Genomic DNA, 27,363 nt, shown 5'->3' on the forward strand with positions numbered 1-27,363 from the left:
ACTGGGAGGAGTGGTAGATAAGCTGGAGGGGAGGGATAGGATACAGAAGGACCTAGACAAATTGGAGGATTGGGCCAAAAGAAATCTGATGAGGTTCAATAAGGATAAGTGCAGGGTCCTGCACTTAGGACGGAAGAACCCAATGCACAGCTACAGACTAGGGACCGAATGGCTAGGCAGCAGTTCTGCGGAAAAGGACCTAGGGGTGACAGTGGACGAGAAGCTGGATACGAGTCAGCAGTGTGCCCTTGTTGCCAAGAAGGCCAATGGCATTTTGGGATGTATAAGTAGGGGCATAGCGAGCAGATCGAGGGACGTGATCGTTCCCCTCTATTCGACATTGGTGAGGCCTCATCTGGAGTACTGTGTCCAGTTTTGGGCCCCACACTTCAAGAAGGATGTGGATAAATTGGAGAGAGTCCAGCGAAGGGCAACAAAAATGATTAGGGGACTAGAACACATGAGTTATGCGGAGAGGCTGAGGGAGCTGGGATTGTTTAGCCTGCAGAAGAGAAGAATGAGGGGGGATTTGATAGCTGCTTTCAACTACCTGAAAGGGGGTTCCAAAGAGGATGGCTCTAGACTGTTCTCAATGGTAGCAGATGACAGAACGAGGAGTAATGGTCTCAAGTTGCAGTGGGGAAGGTTTAGATTGGATATTAGGAAAAACTTTTTCACTAAGAGGGTGGTGAAACACTGGAATGCGTTACCTAGGGAGGTGGTAGAATCTCCTTCCTTAGAGGTTTTTAAGGTCAGGCTTGACAAAGCCCTGGCTGGGATGATTTAACTGGGAATTGGTCCTGCTTTGAGCAGGGGGTTGGACTAGATGACCTACTGGGGTCCCTTCCAACCCTGATATTCTATGATTCTACAACATGCTTTCCTAAATTGGAACCACCAGGAGGTAAACATGTGGTTTGGTGATCAGGGAAGGGCTTAAGTGCTTTGCTGAACCAGGTCCCAAGTGAGTAGCATTATCTAAACAGGAGTAGGCTCATGAAGGTGTTCTAATGTGGGCTTCCACTGACATGACAAGCGCACAATAGGTCTATTGTCTGCTAATAGCTAATTGTGTACATTTAGGTACAACAGTTCTTAGCTGAAATATGACAAGCTTAACAATTTTGAAGTTTGTTACATAATAACTGGAAGCATCAGAGATAGTATCAGGCTTGCTGGCAGAGATCTAGACAATGAGCCACTCCTGTAGGCAGCGGTCTTCTTGTAGACTAGGGTTGCCAACTTTAATTGCACAAAACAATACATTAGCCCTGCGCCTTCCCTGAGGCCCTGCCCCTGCTCCGCCCCTTCCTGAGGCCCTGTCCCCGCTCACTACATTCCCCCTCCCTCGCTGGTTCGCTCTCCCCACCCTCACCTCACTTTCACTGGGCTGGGGTGCAGGAGGGGGTGAGGGCTCTAGCTGCTGGTGTGGGAGGGGGCTCCAGGCTGGGGCAGGGAGTTGGGGTGCAGGAGGGCTCCGGCTGGGTGTGAGGGATTCATAATGTGGGAGTGGGCTGCAGGTTGAGGCAGGGGGTTGAGTTGTGGTAGGGGGTACAGGCTCAGGGGTGGGGCCAGGGATAAGGGGTTTGCGGTGCAGAAGGGGGCTCCAGGCTGGGGGATAGGGCCAAGGGATTCAGAGTGTGGGAGGGGGTTGTGAGTTGAGTCAGGGAGTTGGAGTGCAGGCGGGGTACAGGCTCTGGGTGGGCTCAGGGCTGGGGCAGAAGATTGGGACTGGACTGACCTTGAGCGGCTCCCAGTCAGTGGTGCAGTGGGCCTAAGGCAGGCTCTCTGCCTCTGCCCCGGAAGCGGCCAGCAGGTCCAGCTCCTATGCAGGGGAGCCAGGAGGCTCTACGTGCTGCTCTTGCCCACAGGCACTGCCCCCTAACTCCCACTGGGCACAGTTCCCAGCCAATGGGAGTGCAGAGCCGGTGCTTGGGCAGGGCAGGTCATGGAGCCCCATGGGCCCCCTGCCTGGGAGCAGGATCTACTGGCCGTTTCCGGGGTGCAGCATGGAGCCAGGACAGGCAGGGAGCCTGCCTTAGTCCTGCAGCACCACCAACCGGACTTTTAACGGCCTGCTCGGCAGTGCTGACTGGAGCTGCCAGGGTCCCTTTATAACCGGGTGTTCTGTTCGAGAACCAGGACACCTGGCAACCCTATGGTAGACCAGTGCCAGCAAGCTAGTCTTGTTTTTCTTAATCTCTCTCTAAGAAAGCCACTAGGATGGTTATAGTCAAAGTCAGTATTGCATTACTTCGTTGACATGACTAAGTATTATTAAATGGAACTATGTGGATAGCACTGGTTTGGAACTGAAGCAAATGTTTACAAAACAGTGCATCAGTACTTTAAGAATGAACATAGATATTTACATCACAGACTCTGGTGTGTGCTCTAGAGTCCCCAGTCTGTTGTGTCAACTCTCATACGCCTGCAGGAGGTATTTGGGAAGAAAAAAATATCACCATTATACTAAGTCAAAGCAAGTCCGCTGAATTCGTTTAATCGGCCTCCATTTCAATGTTCTAACTAGAACCACCTAGAATGTGGCTAGCCGGGCTATAAGATATTATGGAATTGAGGAAATGATTATTACTCACTGCAAGAGTTGTTTTCCTGAGCGAGTTTAGTGTGTTGGTGAAAGTTATCAGCAAAGTGAGCTTAGAACATGAAGGCCTCCATGCACAGAACAGGAGGAATAGGGAGAAGTGATATTCAGTGATTTGAGTGCTGACGTGGGGGATCTTGGTTCAGTTCTGTGCTTTGACTTCTCCTTTGTCCCACTGGAAATCTTTTAGTCTCTGTGCATCAGTGGAGAAAACACCACGTCCCCCTCTCACAAGGGTGTTGTGAAATTCCGTGCTATCACTGATTGTGTGGTGCTCAGATACAGATGGGGCCACACCAGGGCCATAGCTAGAACAGGTTAAGCAAGATACATCTCACACTGAAACGCAGGGTAATTTATCTTGACCTGTCTAAGCCTACCAGCAAACACTGATTTGTGCCAGCTGTGGTGGCAGCAGTCCTTCTGATGAGATGCCTGTCCAAAAACTATGCAGACAATCAAGGCTGTTTCTGTAAGCCACCACTTCTAGCACAGGCTGGATACAAAGCAGCAGCGTAGAGGTGAAATGACTATCGTGCACATCCACCATGTGATATATGCCATCATGTGCCAGCAATGCCCCTCTGCCATGTACATTGGTCAAACTGGACAGTCTCTACGTAAAAGAATAAATGGACACAAATCGGATGTCAAGAATTATAACATTAAAAAACCAGTCGGAGAACACTTCAATCTCTTGGTCACTCGATTACAGACCTAAAAGTGGCAATTCTTCAACAAAAAAACTCCAAAAACAGACTCTAACGAGAGACTGCTGAATTGGAATTAATTTGCAAACTGGACACCATTAACTTAGGCTTGAATAAAGACTGGGAGTGCATGTGTCATTACACAAAGTAAAACAATTTCCACATGTTTATCCCCCCTCTCCCGCACACGTTCTTGTGAACTGCTGGAAATGGCCCACCTTGATTATCACTGCAAAAGGTCCTGTCCCCCCCCAGCCCCTGCTCGTAATAGCTCACCTTACCTGATCACTCTAGTTACAGTGTGTATGGTAACACCCGTTGTTTCACGTTCTCTGTGTATATAAAATCTCCCCACTGTATTTTCCACTGAATGCATCTGATGAAGTGAGCTGTAGCTCACAAAAATTTATTAGAGCATAAGCTTGTTAGTCTAAGGTGCCACAAGTCCTCCTTTTCTTTTTAATGGCCCACTGAAAGTCTTCGGACCTACTTAGACCACAAACACTGCAGCAATGTAATCAAACACTTTCAGGTCATGAATGAGAGTGAACACAAGAACACTCAAGCCACACAAAGGAAGTCTTTTGTAGCGCTAGATCACATTTCACTAGAGTTACAAAATACATTTTGAAACAACACAGGTGTGTTTATTTTTTTCCTTTGTAGGACTTTGACTCTAAGATCTCAAATTCTAAAACAGGACTCTAAAATCCTTGTCTTCCTTGTACGAAATAGCCTCCTGAATTAGGTTTCAGTTTTGACTTACCTTGTGTCTAAGAGGACATGAAGGCTTGGTCTAAAGAGACAGTTTCTGCACCATAAGGGTTGGGCAGTTTCTTGGAAAATGCCTTATCGGTGTCACTGCAAGCTGGAAGGGGATTAGGGGCTTGTTAATGCTCTCTAATCTAGCTGCACTTCCCCCACCCCCATTCCTATACAAATGCGATATTGGCCTATGAAACAAACAATATACTATTTCTTAATTTCAATGAGAGTTAATATTATTCCATACCAGGTTGTCAGACTGAGATGGCTGCAGAACCACAGAGTTGGGAAAAGCTTAATTACTTGTGATACTCCTGTACTCCAGCCTGAACAGACTCCTGAACCTAACGTGAGAAACTGTGTAAAGGGAACATGGGAAAGCGCGCTCGTCAGCATTATATCCATTATTTCCTGCCAAAAAAAGTTATATTTCCTCCATCTTGCTAATGGAAAAAAGAATTGTTTGCAGTGGTTCAAAGAGATACGCAGCTAGGAGTAACAAGATAAAGCTGGACAAAGGAAAGTTTAGCGTGACTAGCAAAGAAAAATGCTCTAATGGCAATGAGGACCTATTAGACAGTGAAGTAGTCTTCCAAGAGAACGGTGGAAGTGTATTAATCAGGAGTGGATTAGAGTGAGACTGGACAATGTTACAAAACCTTTGGTAAGGGACAATGCTGTGGGAGGTGGGGGGGGGGGCGGCAGGGATGGCCAACCTTTGAAGTCGCACCAAGCCAGAATGGGCTGGCGCATCATATCAGCCCTTTTCTGGTGGCCCTATCAGTGTCTGCAGAACTTTAGCATTCAACTGGATACTTGCATTGCTGGCCCTTCTGGTTGAGAAAGTTCTCGCTATGAACAGATGCAGTGCTAACTTTGAGAGTCTGCAGACAGACCGATGGAAGATGTTTGAAGTGCCCTCGCTTGTGTCAATTTGGTGTTTACTCTTAATCTTAACGAGGACGCTTTAAATGCCAGGATTGTTTACTATTTCATTGCTTGACATTTTAGCAACTGTCCTTTCTGTCTTTTCTATTTGCAACTTCTATGATAGTTAAAGTGAACTGTCCTACAGTAGCAATCATTGTGGAAGTGTTATTTCCATCTTATACATGTGTGGAAGCTCAATGGAGCATGGTTTTTCATATTAAAAATGAATCTATATTTCCCTCCCACAAGTTACTTGATCCCGTATGATAAGCAAGATAAGGGGATGACCCAGCTAGAAAGCCTGTTTACTGCAAAATGCCAACCGCCCACCCTCTCCCCTCTGCTGCCAAAAATTAAGGCAGATTGTTAAACAAATCAAGAGTCTACATTATAGTCAAGTGCCCATAGCCATCTCTGGTAACTTATCCTTGTAAATCATTCACTTATATAGTGATCATGTTTGCTCAATGTCAATGATAGAAATGGACCATGACCAAGAAAAACAGAGTAGGATTATCCCATGGCACCTGTTTCCACCAAAAATATTGTAATGAGCTGGCTGGTTAAGGCAACATCCTCTAGTGTGCTCTCACTGTCATCATGGAAACGCCTTCGGCTCAGGGTCCTTCAACCCTACTTCCTCTTCTGTTACACCTGCTGCTTCCAACGTATTTCCAGCTGCTTTGCCAGAAACCCAAGATCCAGCAGTGACTGAGTCTGGTCATCTCAGTTGCTGGCACCAGGAGTTGTGCATCTCAGACATGCGCTGTTGCTAGGTTGACTTTTCCTAACCAAAGAGGTGAAGAGCGGGGAGCCCCAGAATAATTCCTAGTGCTCATTAAAGGTGCCAGGTGAACAACCTTGAAGATTGAAGTCCTCTTGTTAGCCATGAAACATTTTCATTTCAGCAAGTGAAATCTTTCCCACACGACCCACTCAGTGGTGTCCACATGGGACCACCTCTGGGAATAAGGTTAGGTCAGTTTTCACAAGCCACTGAGCTTGTTGAGAGCACCATTGGAATTGTAATGTGGGCCAGCAAACATGTGTAAGTATATAGACTATCGATACATTATTAGGAAAAAGTCTTCTTTCCCCAAAGAGGCGGATGGCCTCCATTTGGGTTGGTAGACCAAGAGTTGAGCTAGGGACCTGCAGAATTAAGAAACCAGGGTTGCTTCAGCCTCAAAGTCAAGCCTCTCTAGCTGCAGCCTAAAATTTCCTCTATAGATTGAGCACAGAGGGTATGTCTACACAACTGGACACTGTTGGCTGGCCCATACCAGCCCACTTGGGCTTGTGGGGCTGTTTCACTGCTGTGTAGATGTCTGGTCTTGGGCTGGAGCCTGGGATCTAGGACCCTGCAAGGTGGAAGGGTCCCCGAGCTCAGACTCCAGCCCAAGCCCGGAAGTCTACACAGAAGATATACCCAGAGTGGAACCTGTAGCACACTCAGTGGATTACATTAATGCATTGTTTTCAGTGCAGCAAATGCATGTCCAATTGGATGACATGCAACAACCATGTTCAAATCAGGCATCAGTGAGTAGCCAGGTGGCTTTACAGCTAGGATGGCGATAGAGAGCAAGTATTCTGGGAGCACAGTGAAAGCAGACAATCTGCCCCTATGCTCTTTCTAGGCATGGTGGTTCCATACTGCTCCCAATGGAAGTCACTTTAACTCCAGCTACCCCTGTGAGTTAGATATGTTGTCCCATTCTCTTTTACAGACTGAGAAGATACAGAGGTGAAGCAGAACCAAGAATAAAAGCTAGGTCTCCTAGAGTTTCAGCCACTAGATCACACTCCCTCTTCCAGCAGGATTGCACGGTTTGAGTAACAAATCCCTATAGCTACAGAACAACTATTTCAATACTGGAATGCAGTGTTAAACTAAACACAAAACAGCAACAAATTCAGGACAAACAGTACAGAAATTGGGGTGGGGGAAAATGAAAATAGCTCTTAAGCTTCTAAGGAATGTCTCAAAACATTCGTGGGGTTAGGTTTCTACTGGGACAAAACATTTTTGTCACATCTGCTAGTGAGCGGTTTTGTACAGGCCAAGACTTCAACTGCTTTTCATTTTAAGCCTGAAGAAGGTCTTCGAGGAATACAGACAGAGGCTATAGGATTTGTAAGGAGCTTTACAATCTTTTATCACAATATAGATGTAGTTAGTGTGATTGGGTCTAATTCTTACAACTGAGAGTGGGAAGAGGAGTGATTCCATCCAATACAATGGAATAACACCAATGTGAAACTAGTGTAAATGAAAGCAAAATGTGGCTCATTGGCAGTTTGTGGAAGAAAGTTTGTTAAAGAAAAACGTATCTTATTTTTTATGTACACCAACATCTTGTTGCTGTTGACTAAAATCAACTGGGCTGAGTGCTGTTTGGTTGCCTAAGGATCACCAAACAGTAGTAACTTTAAATCACTATCAGCTTGGGCAGGATTTGAACCTACCAGCTGTTTTGTTGTTATTGTTTTTTTAAGATTAAACTGGAACTTTGGCTACTGACAGTTTATGCTTTTTTTGGAAGATTGCTTCTGGAGCTTCTTTACTTCACACTTGATGATCCTGTTCCTCATTTTCTAAGGCAGTTACCAAACGCTAACCCTGCCGCTTCCCCACTGCGACTCAGCTTTACTGTAAATCAGTGGCCTTTGGGGAAATATTCACCCTAGTTATTTCTGGCAAAAATGTTGACATAATGACTGGATCAGAGACTATTTTTGAGCCAGCTCCACATCAGAGTAAGAATTTGGCTGCAGCCCTGATACCAAATACAAAGTGTGGAACAGACTCTTGATGAGCCTGAATAGCAAACTGTCTGAATTCTGCACTTGAGTAATTATACAATCCTTTTGCATGGCCAAGACACTGAGCTGTGAACCTTTAAACTGCTGAAGTTGATCACTCTTGAAAATCCTGGGTGGCCTAGACCCAATAAAAGCATGGCAAACTCACTGGTGAGGTGATGTTGGATTCAACGTCAGACACTTTAAAGGGCTTGGTTTTCAGGAAAGGCCAAAGCACCTGCCCTTTGAAAAGAGTCAGGCCCCTTTAAAGCAACTCAGGCAGGACACACACAAAAACAACTCACTGGCCACTTCAGAAAATATATCAATGTATCTATCTTCACCCTCACTTTTTAAAGTATCTTACGAGACACCACATGTCCTTAAAGCACTTCAAGAAGGGACAAATACCTAGCTCTTATTTAAGGCTTTTCCTCAGTAGAGCTCACTGACTCTCTCTTTTTTTTTAAATACTTTATCATTATACTTATTTTACAGATGGGGAAACTGAGGCAGATATGAAGTGACTTGCCCAAGGATACCCAGCAGGCCATTGGCAGAGCCAGAAATAGCCCTCTAGTTTCCTGAGTCCCAGTCCAGTGCTCCTTCCACTAGGCATATTTCAGTTAGGGGCTATGACCGTATTGTTGGGCTCCCCCCCCACACTGATATAGAATAGTGGAAATTCAGGGATCTGAAGTTTTAGACCTGGACGCGTCAGCCTTTGAACTTCACTCATAAGTGACTGGACCCTTTATTTATTCAGCCTTTTTTATTTATCACTTTATGAAAACAAACTTCATCCTTCTCTAGAAGGAAATAGATATGACCCTACCAGGGTGCTGCATCTATGAACCAGATGGCTGTTTTTCCACACATCCTGAATGGAGAAGACTGGCAATGATACAATGTCACAACAACATCCTTACAGGCTGCAAGCAGGTTGTAAATCAAGCTGCTAGTCAGATCTGCCACTCCCGTGTACATACAGATGCTGTCTTGTAAGAGGCAGTGGGCCAGACAGATGACCTTGAAAAGCAGGCCAAAATAGAAAGATTATGGAAAACTTGTTTGAGAGATCTTCATTCCACATGTACTATCACATGTGGGAAGGGTTAGAATTTCAGTGGCAAGGAGTCCTGTGGTGACATGTGTAAGATAGGACTAGTGATGTCTGGAACTCAAAAGATTTTTGTTCCGTTTGGCTAAGCTGTTAAAAATTAAGATGCATTTCTGAAGCTTATATGAATGGCCTGAACCTCCTGGGTCTGAAAAGCAGGCTGGCCCAGGTCCATTTGTCATCAGAACCAGGAAGTACAAAAGTGCCTGTGGGAAAGAAAAGATTACCAGCAACAGCTTTAACTGCTCTTACTAAGCCTCAAATATTCAGCTGCAGTCACATTTCAGTTCTGCCTGAAGGTTTGGGGGTTGGCTTCTTATTGTATTCCAAATAGGTTGCCACTCTACGGCGATACCCTGAACTTTGTATCCTTAGTGGTCTATAGATTTTGAGCCAGTTGAATTGCATTGTTAATATACAGTAGAATCTCAGAGTTACAAACACCAGAGTTACAAACTGACCCGGTCAACCAACATTCCTCATCTGGGACCGGAAGTACACAATCAGGCAGCAGCAGAAAAACAAAAAAAAAACAAAAAAAAAAAACCACAAAACAAAACAAAAAACCCACCCATGCAAATACAGTACAATACAGTGTTAAACGTAAACTCCTAACAATATAAAGGGAAAGTTTTAAAAAAAAGATTTGACAAGGTAAGGAAACTGTTGCTGCTTTTCACCATCTTAATTTAAATGACACAAGCGCAGAATTTTTGTTCTGCGTAGTAAAGTTTCAAAACTGCCTTAAGTCAATGTTCAGCTGTAAACTTTTGAAAGAACCACGTAACATTTTGTTCAGAGTTACAAATATTTCAGCTATGAACAACCTCTGTTCTTGAGAGGTTCGGAACTCTGAGGTTCTACTGTAGTTGGTTTAATAACTACATTAACAATATAGTTAATTGGTGCCGCCTCAAGTGGGAGTATATAACTTACCTTTAAACCAATATAACTACATCCACACGAAGGGAAGGCACTAGTTTATCAGTTTTAAACTAGTGCCATTAAATCAGTACAAAAAACAACCTTGTTTAGATAAGGCCTTAATCTGAAGTAAGATCTTCCTCAGTTACCCAGAGCCCTGGAGGTTTGATGGCAGACACACCCAACAACTTTAATCCTTGAACAGAGGTTATCCAGGTTTTCAGCCGTAGGCACAGGAAGTAGAGGTGTAGGGAGTGCTGCAGCACCCTCAAGTTTTGTGCCCGGTGTCCCAGCCACCAGCCCTGCGCCCCTGCCCACTCAGGGTCCTGGCCGCTGGGCCCGCTGCCGGCCCCAGCGCTAGGGGCAGTAGAGGGGCACAGACAGGGGTAAGGGGGGGTGCAGCTCAGCACCCCCACTCCAAAAACTGTTCCAGCACCACTGTTTTCATCCAGAACCCACATACAAGACACGTTCCACAAACAAAATTGGAGCTTGTACAGTGGACAGAGCAATCACATGTGACTGCATGCCAGCAGAATACTTGCCAGCCCATTCACTGTCCTTTTCCAGACATTCTAATGTTTGGGTTCTATAGGGGACATCAAAGTGATCGCAACAAGATCCCTTCTATCTTATGTTCCTTTAGACTGTTTTTCATGCAAGTTTCACATTTAAAAAAACCCAGCACTGAAAGCTCAAATCCAGGGGGCTTATAAAGCCCACAGGAAGGGAGTCCTGCTCTTACAGATCCTATGAGCCCCTCCAAACCCAGAACCCCTTCCCACACCTCAAACCCCTCATTCCTAGCCCCAGAGCCTGCACCCCCAGCCCAGAGCACTCTCCCACACCCTAAACCCTTCATTCCCAACCCCACCCCAGAGCCCTCACCCCCATTCCCCAATCCTCTGCCCCAGCCCTGAGCCCCTCGCACACCTCAAAACCCTCAGCCCCAGCTCTGCTGGGTCACAGGCATCAACAAGTTTCTTCAACTGGGTCCCCAGGAAAAAAGTTTGAAAAACCACTGCATTAAGGAACACACATATTGTTTCTACACCTTAGTCCAACACAGAGTCAAAAATGAGGCCTTAACCTAGGCCAAAACAAAAGACCAAAGAAACCTTTACTTACCTAGCAAGGTGAGAAGTTCCCTCTGTGCCTGGTGATTACTTCCACTTCCTCTCAGAGCCCCTCCCCTGACTTCCTGTGCCTTCTAATAATAGCCCTGCTCTAAGGACCCACTAGTTAACCCCTGTCTTGCCTACCCCGGTTAGGTGTTTATATGAGAAAGCTCTTTATATTACATAGCTTTGCAATAATTCCCCCACTAACACCCCCCCCCCACCTCCCCAATACCAAACACTAAACTGCATTGCTCAATGAGGCCAATAACACAAACCTGGAGTTTGTAGGCCAAGACCTTCTGGAGATGTAATAGGAATATTTTTAACAAGTCAAATACAAAGATGTTTTCAAACACCGCAAATGTAAATGACTTTTCTGAAGTTTGTTTTCAAACTTCCTAGAACAATTCTGTCCTGGTATGAGATGTGGCAGACAAACTCTCTTTGGCAGGGAATGAAAATTGAAAAATAGGAAACTAACTTCAACATTAACTATGGAGTGTTATTGATGCTATATTAAATAAAATAAAAGACTACATAGAAAGGCGTAAATTACCCTGTCAAACTTCAGAGGGTTAACCTGGCAAACTTTCTTCTGTCAATCAGAGTGGCGTCCCTGTTGCCATCCAAAGTTAAAACAGAAGAGGTGAAAACGGATACTTCACCTACTAGTTTAGGAATACTAAACAGTGTAAGAAGAGAGCCAGGAAATGAAAGATAAAGAGTCATCAGCATTTTCTTATCTCTAATGAATGGGAGCAGTGCAGAAAACAATGCAAATCCCTTGCTTCTGTGTTCCCTCTAGAAGAATTACAGGCACATAACTGTTCTGTTCATTATTTTCTTTCTTATTTGATGCTAAATAAGTCATTGAACTTTGCCATGTGAACTATCCACTTTTTTTATTACCAGGGCAAAAAGAAATCCCTCTCCTCGAGAGGTTTTCACTTTTCCACCAGATTTTATACAATAATGTTTGGAATAGATGAGTAAAAAACAACAACCTGTGTTTCAAAACTGCCTGAGCAATACAAATAATGGTTATTTTTCTCTTGCAAAGTTCAAAATTGAAGAAAAGAAGCCATGATGAGTTCAGAGAATCGTTGTTCTACTTCCAGAGGTTTTATCTGCGGAGTCAGGCATTCTGATAGACAGGACAGAGGTCACTGAGAGGATTATCTCCCTGAAGTGTTAATGGCATGCATCTGACAATATCAAACATTTAATTTACGAGGTGCCTTGTAACGTAAAGACAAAGCATCTGATTTAAGTCCGGCCAATTTTAAAATGAAGATATATTAATTATGGATACATACAGACTTCATACATTTATCTACCCAAAGGGGATGTTTACTAAAAATTGTGTACTGATGGAACTGTTACATAATATATTAATGGAAGCAACACCTCACTGAAATGATTTCAGTCTTTTTATCACTGCATTCTTTACTGGTGAATAAGTGTTAACACTACTCTGGCTTCTGCTTCCCCCAAAGCTGATTTCAATATGTAAAATTGTGAATGCGTTACATATTGCTATCAGTTCATCAATGCTGTAATGGACACACTGGTATTTGTGAAAACAGCCTAACTGTCAGATGGAAATAATTCTCAAAGTTTTGCATTGCTCATTGTTTTCAAATTACCTTAGCTAAGCCTCAGTGTGTCATGTTGCCCTCTAGTGGCTGGAGGATAACAGCCTACTACTGTGACCAGATAACAGATTTACTCCTTCTATTCAAATGGTAACTCGCTGAGGAATAATTATACAGGTAATAATAATAATAATACATAAATGGTGCTTTTCATATGTAACTCTCCAAGCACGCGGCAAAGGTACATATTATTTTTTTCACTTTACAGATGCGCAGAGAGGGTGCCTAACATGCCCAAGGTCTGACAGTAAATCAGTGACAACTGGGAGTAGAACTCAGACCTCCTGAGGTCACCCTAGCTACTGGACCCCCTTGCCTGTGTCTGCTTTCTTATGTACCTTATGCAATCCCTACTCACTCAGAATTTTTGTTGGGTCAAATTCTGCACAGATTTGTATTTGTATTCAGTGGAATCATGGAGGGTTTATGTCGGCGCAGAATTTGGCCCAATGGCGTTTTTGCTTTTATCTCTTTAAGGTGACAGAAACGACTGTTGCCAATGTACACGGAGAACAATACCATATACTGAGTATCTCATCAAACCAGGGGCTGGCTAGACTGGAGTTTTTGCTCCTATTTTAATTTGAGTTAACTGATTGCCAACCAACTTGAGTTACCTTAGCTAACATATTTGTCGAAAACACTCTACAAATGTCAGTGGTTTACTCCAGAGCACAGCATCTGTGGATTGGCTAGACGAACATTTATAAATATCCTAGCTACCTTGGGTTAATTGGCAATCAACTCAAGTTCAAACAGGAACAAAAATCTCTACTCTGTGTCTAGACGCACCCTATAAAGCGTGAACCAGTATTACAACTCCTCTTGCATTAGTTATTATTACTAGGAGCTGTACTGCAGCAATGCCTAGGAGACCCATCATGCTGAGTATTCTATAAACACAGAGGGTATGTCTACACGTCAAGTGGGAGGTGTAAATTTCAGCCCAAGCAGACATATCCATGCTAGCGTTGATTGAGCGATCGTGCCAAAATTAAGAATGTAAATGTGGCAGTGCGAGGGGCTAGCCCCTGAGTACATGCCTAGCATCTCAGATGGGTACATACATGGGGCAGCTAGACCCTCCTGCTGCTCACACACAGCAGCTACACTCTAGTTTTTTTGTGCTCCTAGCTAGATCAGAACTAGTGCAGGTCTGTCTCCTCAAGCTGGTAATTATCCCTCCAGCTCAAAGTGTAGATGTACCCAGAAATAGACAGTCCCTGCTCCAAAAGCCTTTCCTTGATCTATTTTAGGTCATTCTATTGTCACAAGTATCATAATATCTGAGCACCTCACTCTCTTTAATATATTTATCCTCACAATGCCTCTATGAGGTAGAGCAGTGCCATATCCCCATTTTACAGACGTGGAACGGAGGCATGGAGAGGCAGAGACTGTGTCTATACTGCACAATTAACCCAGGTGATTTGTCCTTGGGTCTGAGCATCCAGGAGGTTAACCTAATCCACCTGTGAGCATCCTCCACAGACAAGCCCTACCCGTATTACTGTGCCCTCACGGTTTCTGCACTCACCGGTGTGTATCTGGGAGCATATCCCTTGGTTCTCAGGGATGACCCTATCTAGTATTCTTTCCCCATCACTTGTGTCAACTGTGGGAGAACTTGTCTGTCCTTCTGTGGGAGGGGCATTGGAGGACTATCAGTACGTGTGTGATTTAGCCTGCATTCCAACTGCAGAGGGGACGGGTTCCAGCCCAAGTTTAACCAGAGCCTATGCTCTAATCTAAATCCCCAGTTTAAGGACCTCCAAACCCAGGTGAGAGGTTTTTATGTGTGGATGGTAGGAGAGGTAAAGACAAGTAACAGCCTGGGTTCACTGTGCTGTCTGGATATACCCTAGTGATTTCCCTGAGGTCACGCCGGAAGTCTGTAGTAAAGCTGGGACTTGACCCCTGCTCTCCCATGTTTTGGCTAAATAGAAAATAGACAGACAATCTAAATAGACAAGGCAATGAAAGAGAAACAAAGAGGTGAAGGGTTTGTCCAAGGTCATAAAGCAGGTTCCTGATGTAGCAAGGAAGGGAATACAGGTCTCCTGGTGCCTGGTCCAGGGCCTTAGCATCTAGCTCACATTGCCTTGTGTTACACATAGCTGCCATTTAAAGAACTCATCTTTAAACTAGTTTTGTCTCGCTAAACAACAACATGATTTCACTAATATTTTAAAACAAGCTTCCCAAGTGAATATTTAGGGAATAGGACCAAACCAAACCAAATCAAACCCAACCCTTTGGATGTCTGCAGGTGTTAGACAATGGAAGCTTTGTGGGACTTCTCCAAAGTTACCTGCACCACGGCGAGAGGGAAGTACTTTTGTTTATAACATACAATTGTGGTTTTATTAATCCTATATTATGGGAGTGGCTTGTCAAATACCTTTGCCTTCCAATTGTCCCCTAAAGACCAGATCCTCAGCTGCTTCAGATCTGGTCCTATGATTCTGCGTATCTTAATCCCTCTTTCACAAGGACAAATTCTTCATCAAAGGACGATTCAATGTCCATCAGCTAGGGAAAAACAGGAAAAGACTAACAGGGCCAAAGCAATGGACTTCCTGGGGTTGTCCCATCTATGTATGGAAGCCAGGCTACCCAGGGCCATGGAGTTTGCCCCTCTATTCTTCCCAAGATCCTCTGATGATGGAGGCCAGCCCAAGTGCAGTTGGTGTGGCAGGCTTCCTATCTACCACCTAGAGAGGCAAGGGTGAAGCAGAGGATAAAGCCCCTTCCTCGAACATCTAGAACCAGCAATACCCCATACTCCCACCAGGTCCCAGGCAGACCGGCGTAATCTCCGCAGAGCTGTGTCGGATGGGAAGGGTGACTGAGCTGAGGGTAGCAGAACACTAGAGTGTGCCCCTACCAGCCAGCTCTACAACTCTTGATATGGAGATGCTTAGTTTGTTACTTGTCTTCCAGGACAGTGGTTGACCTCTGCTGGGTGGGGCTCAGCCTGCCACAGAGATAGTATCTGCTACAGCCTGCAGCCTCTGTTGCTCAGAAGTGCAAGAATATACCATCTTGGGCTGGACCTGGGCCTGGAGGGCTCAAAGATGCTCATTATGTATTGCCATACATTGGGCCTGATTCTGCTCCTGTGAATGACAAACTATGATAGACTTCACTGGGAGCAGGATCTGGCCAAGGGCACACCCTTTTGCACCTGATTTCACAAATTCTTGGACAATCCATACCTAGAGTTTAAAATAACAGGACAGATGCTGATTGTTACACAACAGCTCTTATGACTACTTAAAATGTGTTTATAAGGATTAACAATTATATAATGACTGCCCAAGTGTTACAAACAATAATCGTTAAACCTCAGCTATATCCCAAACAATAAATTAAATGACAGTTTGGTTCGTTACCAACTGTGGGTGAGCTGAAATGGCTCTGCACAGATGGGCAATTAGAAGTGAGGTAGAGGGACCTGAATGCAAAACCTTGGGAGCATTAGTGCTACCAGCCTTAGTGCCAGTCATTCCAAGGGGGTGTAGAATGGGAACCTGGGTCCAGAGCCTCAAAGGTAATTGGGATCCTAACTTTACATTAATTTCAATGGCTGTTAGGAGCCTAGATACCTTTGAGGCTGTGGGCCCGGGCTGCATTCTTTACCAGCTGATGGAAGGAAGCTGGCAGGGTGGGGGCAGAAAAGAGCACATTATACACCCCAAAAAGGAAGTGTAGAGGGTACTTCTTTGGGCACTAACTGTGCATTCCACAGACAGAACTGTAACCATAGACTGGTACTGACACCCTGTCCTCAGCATGACTGGGGTTTGCAGAGCCAAACTACCTTCAGAAATATACATCGAACTTTCGCTGCCTTTAGGAACTTGGGGGTGTGACTGAGGGGCAGAACTGGGTCCATTAGGTATATTTAGAAACCTTCATCTAAAGCATCACACTTGGTTCCATGCCAGAAAGTCTCATTTGGGTTTTCTTGGACTGTCTTGTTCTTAAAAGAAGCATTGTGATATTGACAACACTGATAATCTGCTGTAGTCAGCTGTTTTTGTTGTTTTCCCTTTAATTTTTTGTGACATTCATCCCCCCTTGAATAACTATCATAGCAGGAGCATTACCAGATTGTACTTTAAAAAAAGCAAGTGAAAAGTAATTGCTTTAACATATGACTCCTGGTGACTCCTGTTGACATTCCTGGCACTATACCGTGTCTTTCTGGTATTTTCACAGCATATTCTGTCTGCCAGAAGGATATCTTAGAGTCTTCAGTGTGCCTGAAAGTGAAATAAAAATAATACTCACTGCTCCACCAAAGTGACTTGTTTTAACTCTTCACATTTAAAGGAGACACTGGTTACTGTCATTCTGTAGTTAGATTGTAAGCTTTCTGGGCCAGGGACTGTCTTTTTATTATATGTACCTACAATGCCTACCTTACTCCCTAGGCTTGAAAGCCTGAGCTCCACCCAGTGCTCCAACCTCCATGCTGCTATTTTTAACTTGCTAGCTCAAGCTCTGTTAGCATGCGGCTGTCTACCCAGGCAGGAAGGCTCACTCCCAGCTGCAGTACAGATGTATCCTCGAGGGACAGATTTTTAAAGGGATTTAGGTGCCTAAAGATGCAGATTGGGGGGATTTACAGAACCGCAGGTTAGGCACCTAGTCCCATTTTGTCTCTCTCAGTATGTCTACACTGCAGAGAAACCCCTGTGGCTGGGTTGTGCCAGCTGACCCTGGCTCTGGCTCCCAGGGCTCAGGGGCTGTTCCATTGCAGTGTGGACTTTCCAGATCCTGCAGCCAGATCTCTGGGACCTTCCCACCTGCCAGGGTCCTAGATCCTGGGCTCCAGCCCAAGTCTGGAAGTCTACACTGCAGTTAAACAGCCCGTTAGCCTGAGCCAGCTAGCATGGGCCATCTGCAGGTGTCTAGTTGCTGTGTTGACATATCCAGTGAGGACTGTAGTGTTGGGTCCAACATAGTGGATCAAGAGAAAAGAAAAAAGGTTGTCCCATGTCCTTATGTCTCGGGTGCACAGATGCCATGATGAAGGCAGGATTGTGTTGCTGTTTTCTGTGTCACATTGTAAACTCTTTGAGGACAGGACTCTCGTCTTACTTGTTTTGAAAAATGTTGGGTCTGTTCGAATAGAACTGAATGGCAGCCCTCCATCTCGGAAGATGGTGGATGAATACCCAAAGCATGTGAGTGGCTAACAAGCCCACTTCTTAAGTGACTGTCTTTGCCACAGACAGTGCAGGCGTAAGGTGCAGGGCCAGAGGATAAAGCTGGCCTGGTGGGCTTTCCTCTTCGCTCGCTACAGTTCTAGGTACATAATTATTAACAATGAGTATCAAATTAGAAATGTGCCTAAACCAACCCCCTGGATCTGAGCCTCCCAAAGCTCTGCCAATGTTCAGATCCCAAGTCAGACTCTGCAGGCGGGTCTAGCTGTAAAACTTATTATGGCCAAAGAGCTAGCTAGCCACAATGCTGGTTTGCAAAGTGAATCTGTATGTTCAGTTGTCAGTTAAATAATGTGAACCAGGAACATGTGTGAGAGATTACATGACAAACCCAAACATGATACAATTCTAGGCAGGCCCAATTCTGCTGCTTATGTTAGCAGTAAGTAGCAATAACTCCTAGGAGTCATACAAAAGTACCTGATTCTCACCTGCCCTGTAACCTGTGTAATCATTTATACCTGGCAAAGCAGGTGTAAAACATTAGCTGGTCAGAATTCTCCACTGAGTTACACTGGCCGCATCACTTATACATCCTCATTGCACAGGTATAAATGACAACACAAGGCGAAAGGCACTGGAGAATTGGGCCCATTCACTTTAGCGGGACTGTGCAAAGTGACAGGTTTCAGGGTAGCAGCCGTGTTAGTCTGTATCCACAAAAAGAAAAGGAGGACCTGTGGCACCTTAGAGACTAACAAATTTATTTGAGCATAAGCTTTTGTGAGCTACAGCTCACTTAATGGCTTCAGAGTCAGGCCCAGTATGAGGTATTATCTAACTCCCATGAAATTCAATAGAAAGACTCCCTTAAGTTGCATGAGCCACACTTGCTTTTAGGAGGAACAATGTAAATATCCAGAGGCAGTGGAAATTAAAGGCTTTGTTGAAACAGTTTGCCTAATTGCTACTCTGAAACAAGCTCCAGTGATTTACGCTAGCTGAGGATCTGGCTCAAATATTTTTCTTTCAATGTGCATTAGAGGTGGGGAACATTTAAGAAGTGTTGGAGTTTGCTCCAACTGTTTATCTCCTTATGGAAAAGTGCTTAATCGGCCTAGAGAATATAGAAGGGATAAAATTCTCTAGGTTTTTAGAGTCATTTCTGTTGAAGGCTATTTTATTTCTATTGAGTAGCTGACAGATTCATTCCTATTAAAAACTATTGGACTTTTTCATAAGGGGCATTATGTTGGAAAGAAAATGTAACATCCAGCCCTGTTGGTTCCCCCTCCGGCTTTGCCACCAGATATCATCTTGTTTATTCTTTTTTCCCCCACTCTGTCACTTTCTCTGACAGTTTAGCATGGCTATTACTGTTTAGGCTAAATGGACATCTAAGTAAAAAAAAAATGGATCTGTTGTGTAAGGCAATCATAGCAATTCTACTGTTGATCTTATGTTATCCATGATTATTTACAGAAAGACAAAGAATACTTACTTCCTCCTTAGCCATTTTGGAATTTGGCACCCTCTGAATGTGAATCAGTGATGCATATGAAAAACAATCCTGTGGGACAGTGTGCTTGACCTTATTTCAGCAGCTTGCATTACTGTTTTTTCAATCAAACCAAAAACTTTGACCGATGGGAGTGAAACCGAAATCAATCTCTTTGGTCACTCGATTACACCTAAAAGTGGCAATTCTTCAACAAAAAGACTTCAAAAACAGACTCCAAGGAGAGACTGCTGAATTGGAATTAATTTGAAAACTGGATACAATTAACTTAGACTTGAATAAAGACTGGGAGTGGATGGGTCATGACACAAGGTAAAACTATTTCCCCATGTTTATTTCCTGCACCCCCACCCCCGCTGTTCCTCAAACATTCTTGTCAACTGCTGGAAATGGCCCACCTTGATATCACTTCAAAAGGTTCCCCCCCCCCCCAGCCCCGCTCTCCTGCTGGTAATAGCTCACCTTTCCTGATTACTCTCAATAACACCCATTGTTTCATATTCTCGGCGTATATAAATCTCCCCACTGTATTTTCCACTGAATGCATCCGATGAAGTGAGCTGTAGCCCACAAAAGCTTATGCTCAAATACATTGGTTAGTCTCTAAGGTGCCACAAGTCCTCCTGTTCTTGTTGCGAAATAACATGGAGGGCGTGTGTATGTGTGCATGGGAATTAACTTCACGCCAGCTGCTGATGTGGCTAATGTAGCAGAACTATTTTAAGTATAATCCTTCAAACCGAACATGTCTTCCCCTTTCTGAATAGTACAAAGCTGGCTGCTAGTCAAAGGATAATTATTTTCCATCATATCACCTAACAGAAACTAACAAACAAAACACCCATTATTTGATGTATACAGCACTAACCGTGGTTTAGCAGTTAACATTTTCCTTGAATGCTTTTAATGGGACTAATTGCTCCAGCTTCATTAGTAAATGTCAATTATTGCTGGTGACAATGGACCTTTCTGGAGCCGTTGCTTAGTAGCTCTCATAAAAGATTAGATTATAAGGGCCAAATTCTGACTCCAGTGGCATATCACAAGCATAGCTGAGGATAGAATTTGGCTTGAAGAATGTCTGTGCTGTTAGTTCATGACTGTACCGTTTCCATCACTGATATATTACAGGGGAAGAAGTAAGTACGTTCCACCACATGGGAAATAATAAATTAGGAAAGTGTGCAGAGCAGGGGAGGTTTGCACAATAACAGCTTAAAAGTTATTAATAAAATTTCAACTTCAGATAAGGCTTGGAAAAAAAAGATAAGAAAGTTGTCTTCTATATTTGAATACACTTGCATGCCAAATGACAGAGATGGTGTTTGCAACAGAAATAGTGCATGCTATCAGAAACAAACTACTTATCATGCTGAATTCCTTGTACGTTGTGGGCGATGTAAAGATGTAATTCTAAGCATTTTAGGCCACACTTACTGAACCAGATTTAGTTAGTTGCAATTTTTGCTTACTAATGGCTCATGCTGGTACTAGACCTATATGTAATCCATGGATGAAAGTGCAATATAGGTGCACACTTTGAGCCAGATTTGTAAAGATATTTGGGTGCCCAAAGATGCAGATAGGTGCCTAGTGGAATTTTCAAGATTGGCTAGGCACCTAACTCCCATTGGCACCTATGAACTTTTGAAAATTCCATTAGATGCCTATCTTTAGGCACTTGACTACTTTTAAAAAATCCAACTCCTCTCCTAACTTGTCTGCAGTGCTGGATTCACAAGAAATGCAGGATCTGGTTTCCTTATGCTTTTTACCTGCAAAAAGCAGCTACACTGAAGCCCAAATCTCCAAACCCATATGCCTAAAGTTAGGCTCCTAGATTTACATGTACATGCCTATAGAGAAGTAGCTTAATTTTCAAAAATACTGAGCTCCCAAGGAAGTCAATGGGGGCTACAGGCTCTTAGCATCTTTGGCAAACAGGCCACTTCTATTTTAGTGCCTAAAGTTTAGAAGCCTGTTTAGACATCCTGGCCCAACAATTTGAGCCATAATGCATGCAGTCTGTACTCTTACAGTAGATTTTCTGTTTTATCTGCTTCTCCCTTCCCTTCAGGTCTCTAGTCTTCTGTTACTTAACTGTTCGGTGCAAGTGTGTGTGTGGCTGCGAGTCTAATGTTTGTACTCTCCTAGTGCAGCTCCTACTGTTAATCCCTGTCTGGTTTTCTTCAAAGAAATGTCATTATGGATGTTTGACTCATTGCCTCCGGAGTAACTCAGCTGTGCTGTAACTCTTCGCAGAGCATATTCCTGCTTTAATACTAAGAACAGGCTGTACCAAGACAGCAATCCATAGTCTTCCCTTCTTCACACACATGCACACCATATGACTTGCTCGGCCTCTAAGGTGCTGCTGCCTTTTTTACACTGGATGAGGTGAGGCATGTATCAGCCATTCAGATTGCGGGATGGATTATCTTTATTGACTGTTTAATCCTTCAGCCAATTAGAGACCTTCCAATTTTCAAAACTGCAGTATCTACCTATAGCCTATCTATCAGGTCATTTCTGATTGTCCAAAACACAATGACCAAATCCTGATCACTTTACTCACACAGGTGGTCCCATTGAAGTCCATGGGCACCATTCATCCTACATGTAACTCCAGTGACTTTGAGGGTGTTACATTAATCAAGGATGAGTGTGGCCCAGTGTATTTTCCCAGGGAGAGCGAGCTGAGCAGGTTTTGGTCCTAAAGCTGATCTAAGGCCCCCAGTTCAGCAAAGCACTTCATCATGCGCTTAACTTTAAGTGCATGAGCAGACTCATTGACTTCAGTGAGATCACTGGCGTGCGTAAAGTTAAGCATGTGCTAAACTGCTTTTGCTGGATCAAGGTTGAAGTCCATTAGACTCAATCTTTTCTGGCGTCGTAGAGTAGCAAATCGTCACTCTACTGCCTCCATCATGTATAAAATCATCACATCCTATATTAGTCAGCTGGAGTCAAATTTTGCCCTCAGTTACACCTCTGCAATTCTACTGACTTATCTGGAATAGTAGGGGTACAACTGAAGGCAGAATTGAATTCTTGGATTTAAATAGATGTCATTGGACCATGACGATAGAACGTATGTTTCATCTGGCAGCTGACCTGGCTTCACTTTGGCATTTAGCCCATTTCACTTGTTACGGGGGAATTATTAACTGCAGTTCAAGCCTGAACCCCAATGAAATCAATGGCAAAACTACCTTCTAAAGGCCCTTCAATTTGGTCCTGCATAAAAAAGCATTATCTTCTTGTAATATTAAGAGCACTTTGAATAAAAGATCGTTCCTGAAATTTTAAACATTAGGGCTTGGCTTGTTTCCAAAAGAACTGACTTTCACAAACGTTCTCCCAGGGAGGTTGCTGATTGCTAACTTCACTATTCCTCGGAGCGTTAGAGCACTAAAGACAGCCTCACTTTTACTCTGCACATCACAGGACAGAGGTGCTTTACAATATCGAGCAGTCTGTCTTTTTGTTGCTCTATTTGCCACAGCAGTTTCTAGTAATTAACTATTTATTCAGCTACCTGAATGAAATGCACCATTATGAAACAATGTAAAAAATGTGGCATTATGACGGAGTTCTACGTTCAAGACGCACATGAAAGATCTGAATCTGCCACCTTCCCCCTCTCAGCACAGCTGTGCTCATATGCAGAGTTCTGCCGAAGTTCACAGAGATACCAGCGTGACTAGGACACTACTCAATGTGCGTAAGGGTAGCAGAACCTGGCCCCAAATGAATCCACTACTAAGAGTAACATACCATCACAAAATAAGGGCCACATACGCTTTGCTTTATTCACAATATATAATTGTTTAAGCTACAGAAAGTTTTTTTTTTTTTAAACCAGTCACCTAACTTGTGTGATATAGGACCTGATCCAAAGCCCATGGAAGTCAACAGAAAAGATCCCCACTAACTTCAGTAGTCTTTAGATCTGATTCACTGAGTTGAAACCACTTAGGGGGCCTGATCCTGCAACCATTAAAGACAAGGGAAATACTCCCATTGATTCCAGTGTGTGAAGCGTCAAACTCATTGTGAATTTTGCTTGAAAGTGTTTTTACAATGCAGCAGAACAAAAGTCCGGAATTGTTTCAGATCATTACAGCCTGAAAATTATATCTCCAGTTAGATACCCTGAACTCAGTGGAGACCTCCATAGACTTCAGTGGGAATAGGTTCTGGCCCATATAGAATAGGGACTTGACCCTGCTCTCTCTGAAGTCAATGGCAAAAGTCCTTGAGAGTTCAGTGACACAGGATCAGACCCCATCCGTGTGAAGTGAAATTATTCTAAGAGTATCATTGACTTTATGATGGAGTACAATGCATAAGTTTCTATTAGACAGAGAATTTTCAGCTTTCAAACAAAATAGAATGAAATAGTTTTGTACTTCTAAATAGTAGGTATCCTGACTCCCAGTCCAGTACACTTAACAATAAAGATTGGTATAGCTAAGTAGGCATCATTAAAGAAAACGAATGTTTTCAAAATTAGGCTGGAAACACCTTGTTTTGGCCATTAGTTTAAGAGAAGTAGGCAGCTCTCACTGTAACAGGAACACAACCTTATTTGGTCTAGAAAGGTTTTTTTTTTTGTTTTCTTTTTTACAATATTGTGTCAGGAAAAGCCATTAGACAGGACTGTATCGTTAACCTGATCCACATTTCCGAGCAAAACAAACTCTGTCCTTTCCAGTCTAGCCGGGGACCGCTTCTGAACCTATAGAGAAACACTGAACGTAACTTGCTTGTGATGCAATGACATTTATTGCACATTGACTGATCACTTACACAGTAGTAAATTGCACCAGAGTATAAATACGTTATAAAACACACACACACACACACACAGAGATGGGAAAATGGAAATGACACACAAGTGCTAAAACAACAGCAGATTCATGTGGGCACTTGGACATAAAAAATAAAAATAAAAAGGACCCTTAAGATACTTTAATTTATAATATAGATACATGTACAGTACCTTGATAAAGTAATATTAAAAAAGTAACTCTCAGTAAAATCGTAACATAGCAGACAAGAACAGAAATAGATCTGGGGTTTGACGTTATTTAACCCCCGTTTTATTTGTAATTTGACTTCTTGTGCAAGTAACATCTTTAATTCACTTTACAATTCTTGACAGGTTTCAGAGTAGCAGCCGTGTTAGTCTGTATTCGCAAAAAGAAAAGGAGGACTTGTGGCACTTTAGAGGCTAACAAATTTATTTGAGCATAAGCTTTTGTGAGCTACAGCTCACTAGCTCACGAGAGCTTATGCTCAAATAAATTTGTTAGTCTCTAAGGTGCCACAAGTCCTCCTCTTTTTATAATTCTTGACACTGTGCAAAAAATGGCTATGTTGCCGTTTTTTAAAAATGTGCAGTAATTTTTTTGATACAAGGAATTCATTTTTACTGTTCATCTGTAATTACAATGAACAAACTGCAGAAGGCTCAATGACTGGGGTGGGTTTTTTTTAGAAAATACTAATAGTGATACATAAATAAGCTGTTTAATATAAACACGTCTTTTTCATTTCCCCTGTACAATATGCACAGTTTGAGGTAGAAGTTTCTCAGCCTGATTGCTATTGTCTGGCAAGGGAAGATAAGCACAAAAAGTCACTAGTTTGCTGGTGCTGAAGAAAAAAGCAGAAGAGGTTTGTTCAAAATACAAGTATATCAATGTTCAACACTATGTATTTTTTATTCTTATCTGCTTTAGATAATGGGGGAGCCCAGCTACCAAGAGCTTAAAATAAAACTCATCAGAACACAAACACACTTTCAAAAGTGACTTTTAGCCATATGCAAAAGTGCTGAACACCTGCAATTCTCACGGACTTCAGTGAGATTTTTCGGCAGCCAGCACTTATTAAAATGAGGCTCTTTTCCTCCATGCGGGGCTACTGCTGCAGCTCCCAGAAGTAAGGACAGGGACAGCCGATAGTCCTAACTTTTGAAGCAAGGTTAATAACAGCTTGACCCTGCCAACGCTGATGGCAACGGCAAATTTCCAATACTTCAGTGTTTCAGGATCAGGCCCCTCTGCAACTGGAGCCCTCAGAAAAACGTAACCTATTTTCTTATTTCCTTTTCAAATTATTTTCCCTAACTGCCAACATTGAACTCCCCACAAAAAGATAATAATAATCCAAATGGGTTTGAGACAGTTTTTGTTAATTTCCTTTGTTCAGTGGTCAGTGGCCTCCCATTTCCTTTAGCTTTAGATGAGGTATGCTGCATACAAGTTCACCTGCTTTTAATTTTAAGTAAACACAGATTCTCTCCACAGCAAGAGATCAGTTTGGTCTGGTGTTTATTAACCAGACTCCTGGTGGCTTTTTCCTCCTTTTTATTTCCCTTCCTGTCTTTCTTTATGCTCAGTGTCCAGTTCACACAACCCTCTGCCCCACAAACCCGACATACACCCTATCCTTATACCTTGGATTCCGAATAGGAAATTTTGCTATTCCTCTCCTCCAGGCTGGAGTCACTGCCTCCCTGTGTGCCCCCATTGCAATCGGACCACGTCCCTCCGAGGCTGCGCTCTGGGGTGCCCAAAGTATTGATGAAGCTCCCTGCATACCGGGAGAGCTCCCCAGCACTAGCGTGCAACCTCCTGTCAGCTTTCCTGGGGCAGCAGAGCAGCCTCTTGAAGGCCTTGCGGAAGTCAGGGCTGCGGCAATAGATGATGGGGTTGAAAGCCGAGTTGGTATAGCCCAGCCAGTTGAAGAAGACGAAGAGCTGGTCTGGCACCAGGTCCCTGTTGAAGACCTTGACCACATTGACCAGGAAGAAGGGGAGCCAGCAGAGGGTGAAGACACCCATGATGATGCCCAAGGTCTTGAGGGCTTTTTGCTCCTTCAAGGCCAGGATCCTGGAGGTCCTTCTCCTACTGGCCCTGCCATTGCCCAGGATGGGCTGATGGTGGGATTGGGCCTGAGCAGGAGGCTGGGGGTGGCTGCAATAGAACCTGCCCTCGCACCTATCTATCTTCCTCATCTGTTCCTTGGCCTCCCGGTAGACTCTGATGTACACGAAGATCATGATGAGCAGGGGGATGTAGAAGGAGATAATGGAGGAGGCGATGGCATAGGCCCTGTTGGTGACGAAGTCACAGCAGCTGGGGTCCTGGTAGCAATCCAGAGCCTGGGGATCTCCATCCCGCCACCAATGCATCATGATGGGGAGGAAGGAGACCAGGGCGGAGATGGCCCAGACGGTGCAGATGATGCCCTTGGCCCGGCCCTTGGTCATGAGGCTCTGGTAGCGGAAAGGCGAGGTGATGGCCAGGTAGCGGTCGATGGCGATGACGCACAGGGTCTCGATGCTGGCCGTCACGCACAGCACGTCCAGCGAGGTCCAGCACTCGCACAGGAAGGAGCCCCAGAGCCAGCGGCCCTGCACCACCAGCGTGGCCCCGAAGGGCACCACCAGCGAGCCCATCACCAGGTCGGCGCAGGCCAGCGAGGTGATGAAGAGGTTGGTGAGGGTCTGCAGCCGCTGCGTGCGCCCGATGGCCGCGATCACCAGCCCGTTGCCCACCACGATCAGCAGCACCATCACGGCCATCAGCATGCCCATGCCCACCGCCCACTGGTGGGAGGGCAGCTCCAGGGGCAGCTGCCTGCTGCCCGGCGGGTAGGGCAGGGTGGAGGCGCTGCTGGGGGGCACGGGCGGCGGGGAGCTGGACCGGTTGGGGGGGTTGCAAAATGGGGCGAGCCAGCCGTCTCCCATGGCTGGGGCGGCTCAGGGCAGCCGGCTGCGGAGCCGGGCTGGCGGCATGAAGGCGAGGCGAGGCGAGGCGAGGCGGGGGCGCGCTCCCTGCAGCCGCCGCCGGAGCGATCTCCCGGCCGCCGCCGCCGCTCCGGGGCTGCAGCGTGGTTCCCAGCGCCCCGCGGCGGGCTCCGGCGCCCCGCGCCCCGCCCCGGCCCCGGCGCGTCACGGGCCGCGCAGCCAATGGCGTGGGGGCAGCGGCCACACCCCCCCCGCCCCGCCCCGCGG

At 44.6% G+C, this 27,363-nt stretch overlaps 1 protein-coding gene across 2 annotated transcripts; it reads right to left on the reverse strand.

Annotated features, from left to right (window-relative positions):
* Positions 1-16,492: 16,492 nt before the first annotated feature.
* ADRB1 (adrenoceptor beta 1) lies at positions 16,493-27,225 on the reverse strand. Of its 2 annotated transcripts, none has more exons than XM_073354309.1 (2): positions 25,801-27,225; positions 16,493-16,906 (listed from the first exon to the last, which is right to left on the reverse strand). In XM_073354309.1, the coding sequence occupies exons 1-2, from the start codon at positions 27,094-27,096 to the stop codon at positions 16,898-16,900; spliced, it is 1,305 nt and encodes a 434-aa protein (XP_073210410.1). In that variant the 5' UTR covers positions 27,097-27,225; the 3' UTR covers positions 16,493-16,897. The 2 variants fall into 2 exon arrangements, with proteins under 2 accessions (XP_073210410.1, XP_073210409.1); XM_073354308.1 differs by lacking the exon at positions 16,493-16,906 and adding an exon at positions 23,135-24,075.
* Positions 27,226-27,363: the final 138 nt, after the last annotated feature.

Source organism: Lepidochelys kempii, chromosome 7 (assembly GCF_965140285.1).
Source record: "Lepidochelys kempii isolate rLepKem1 chromosome 7, rLepKem1.hap1, whole genome shotgun sequence".
In the NCBI taxonomy this organism is placed as follows: Eukaryota; Metazoa; Chordata; order Testudines; family Cheloniidae; genus Lepidochelys; species Lepidochelys kempii.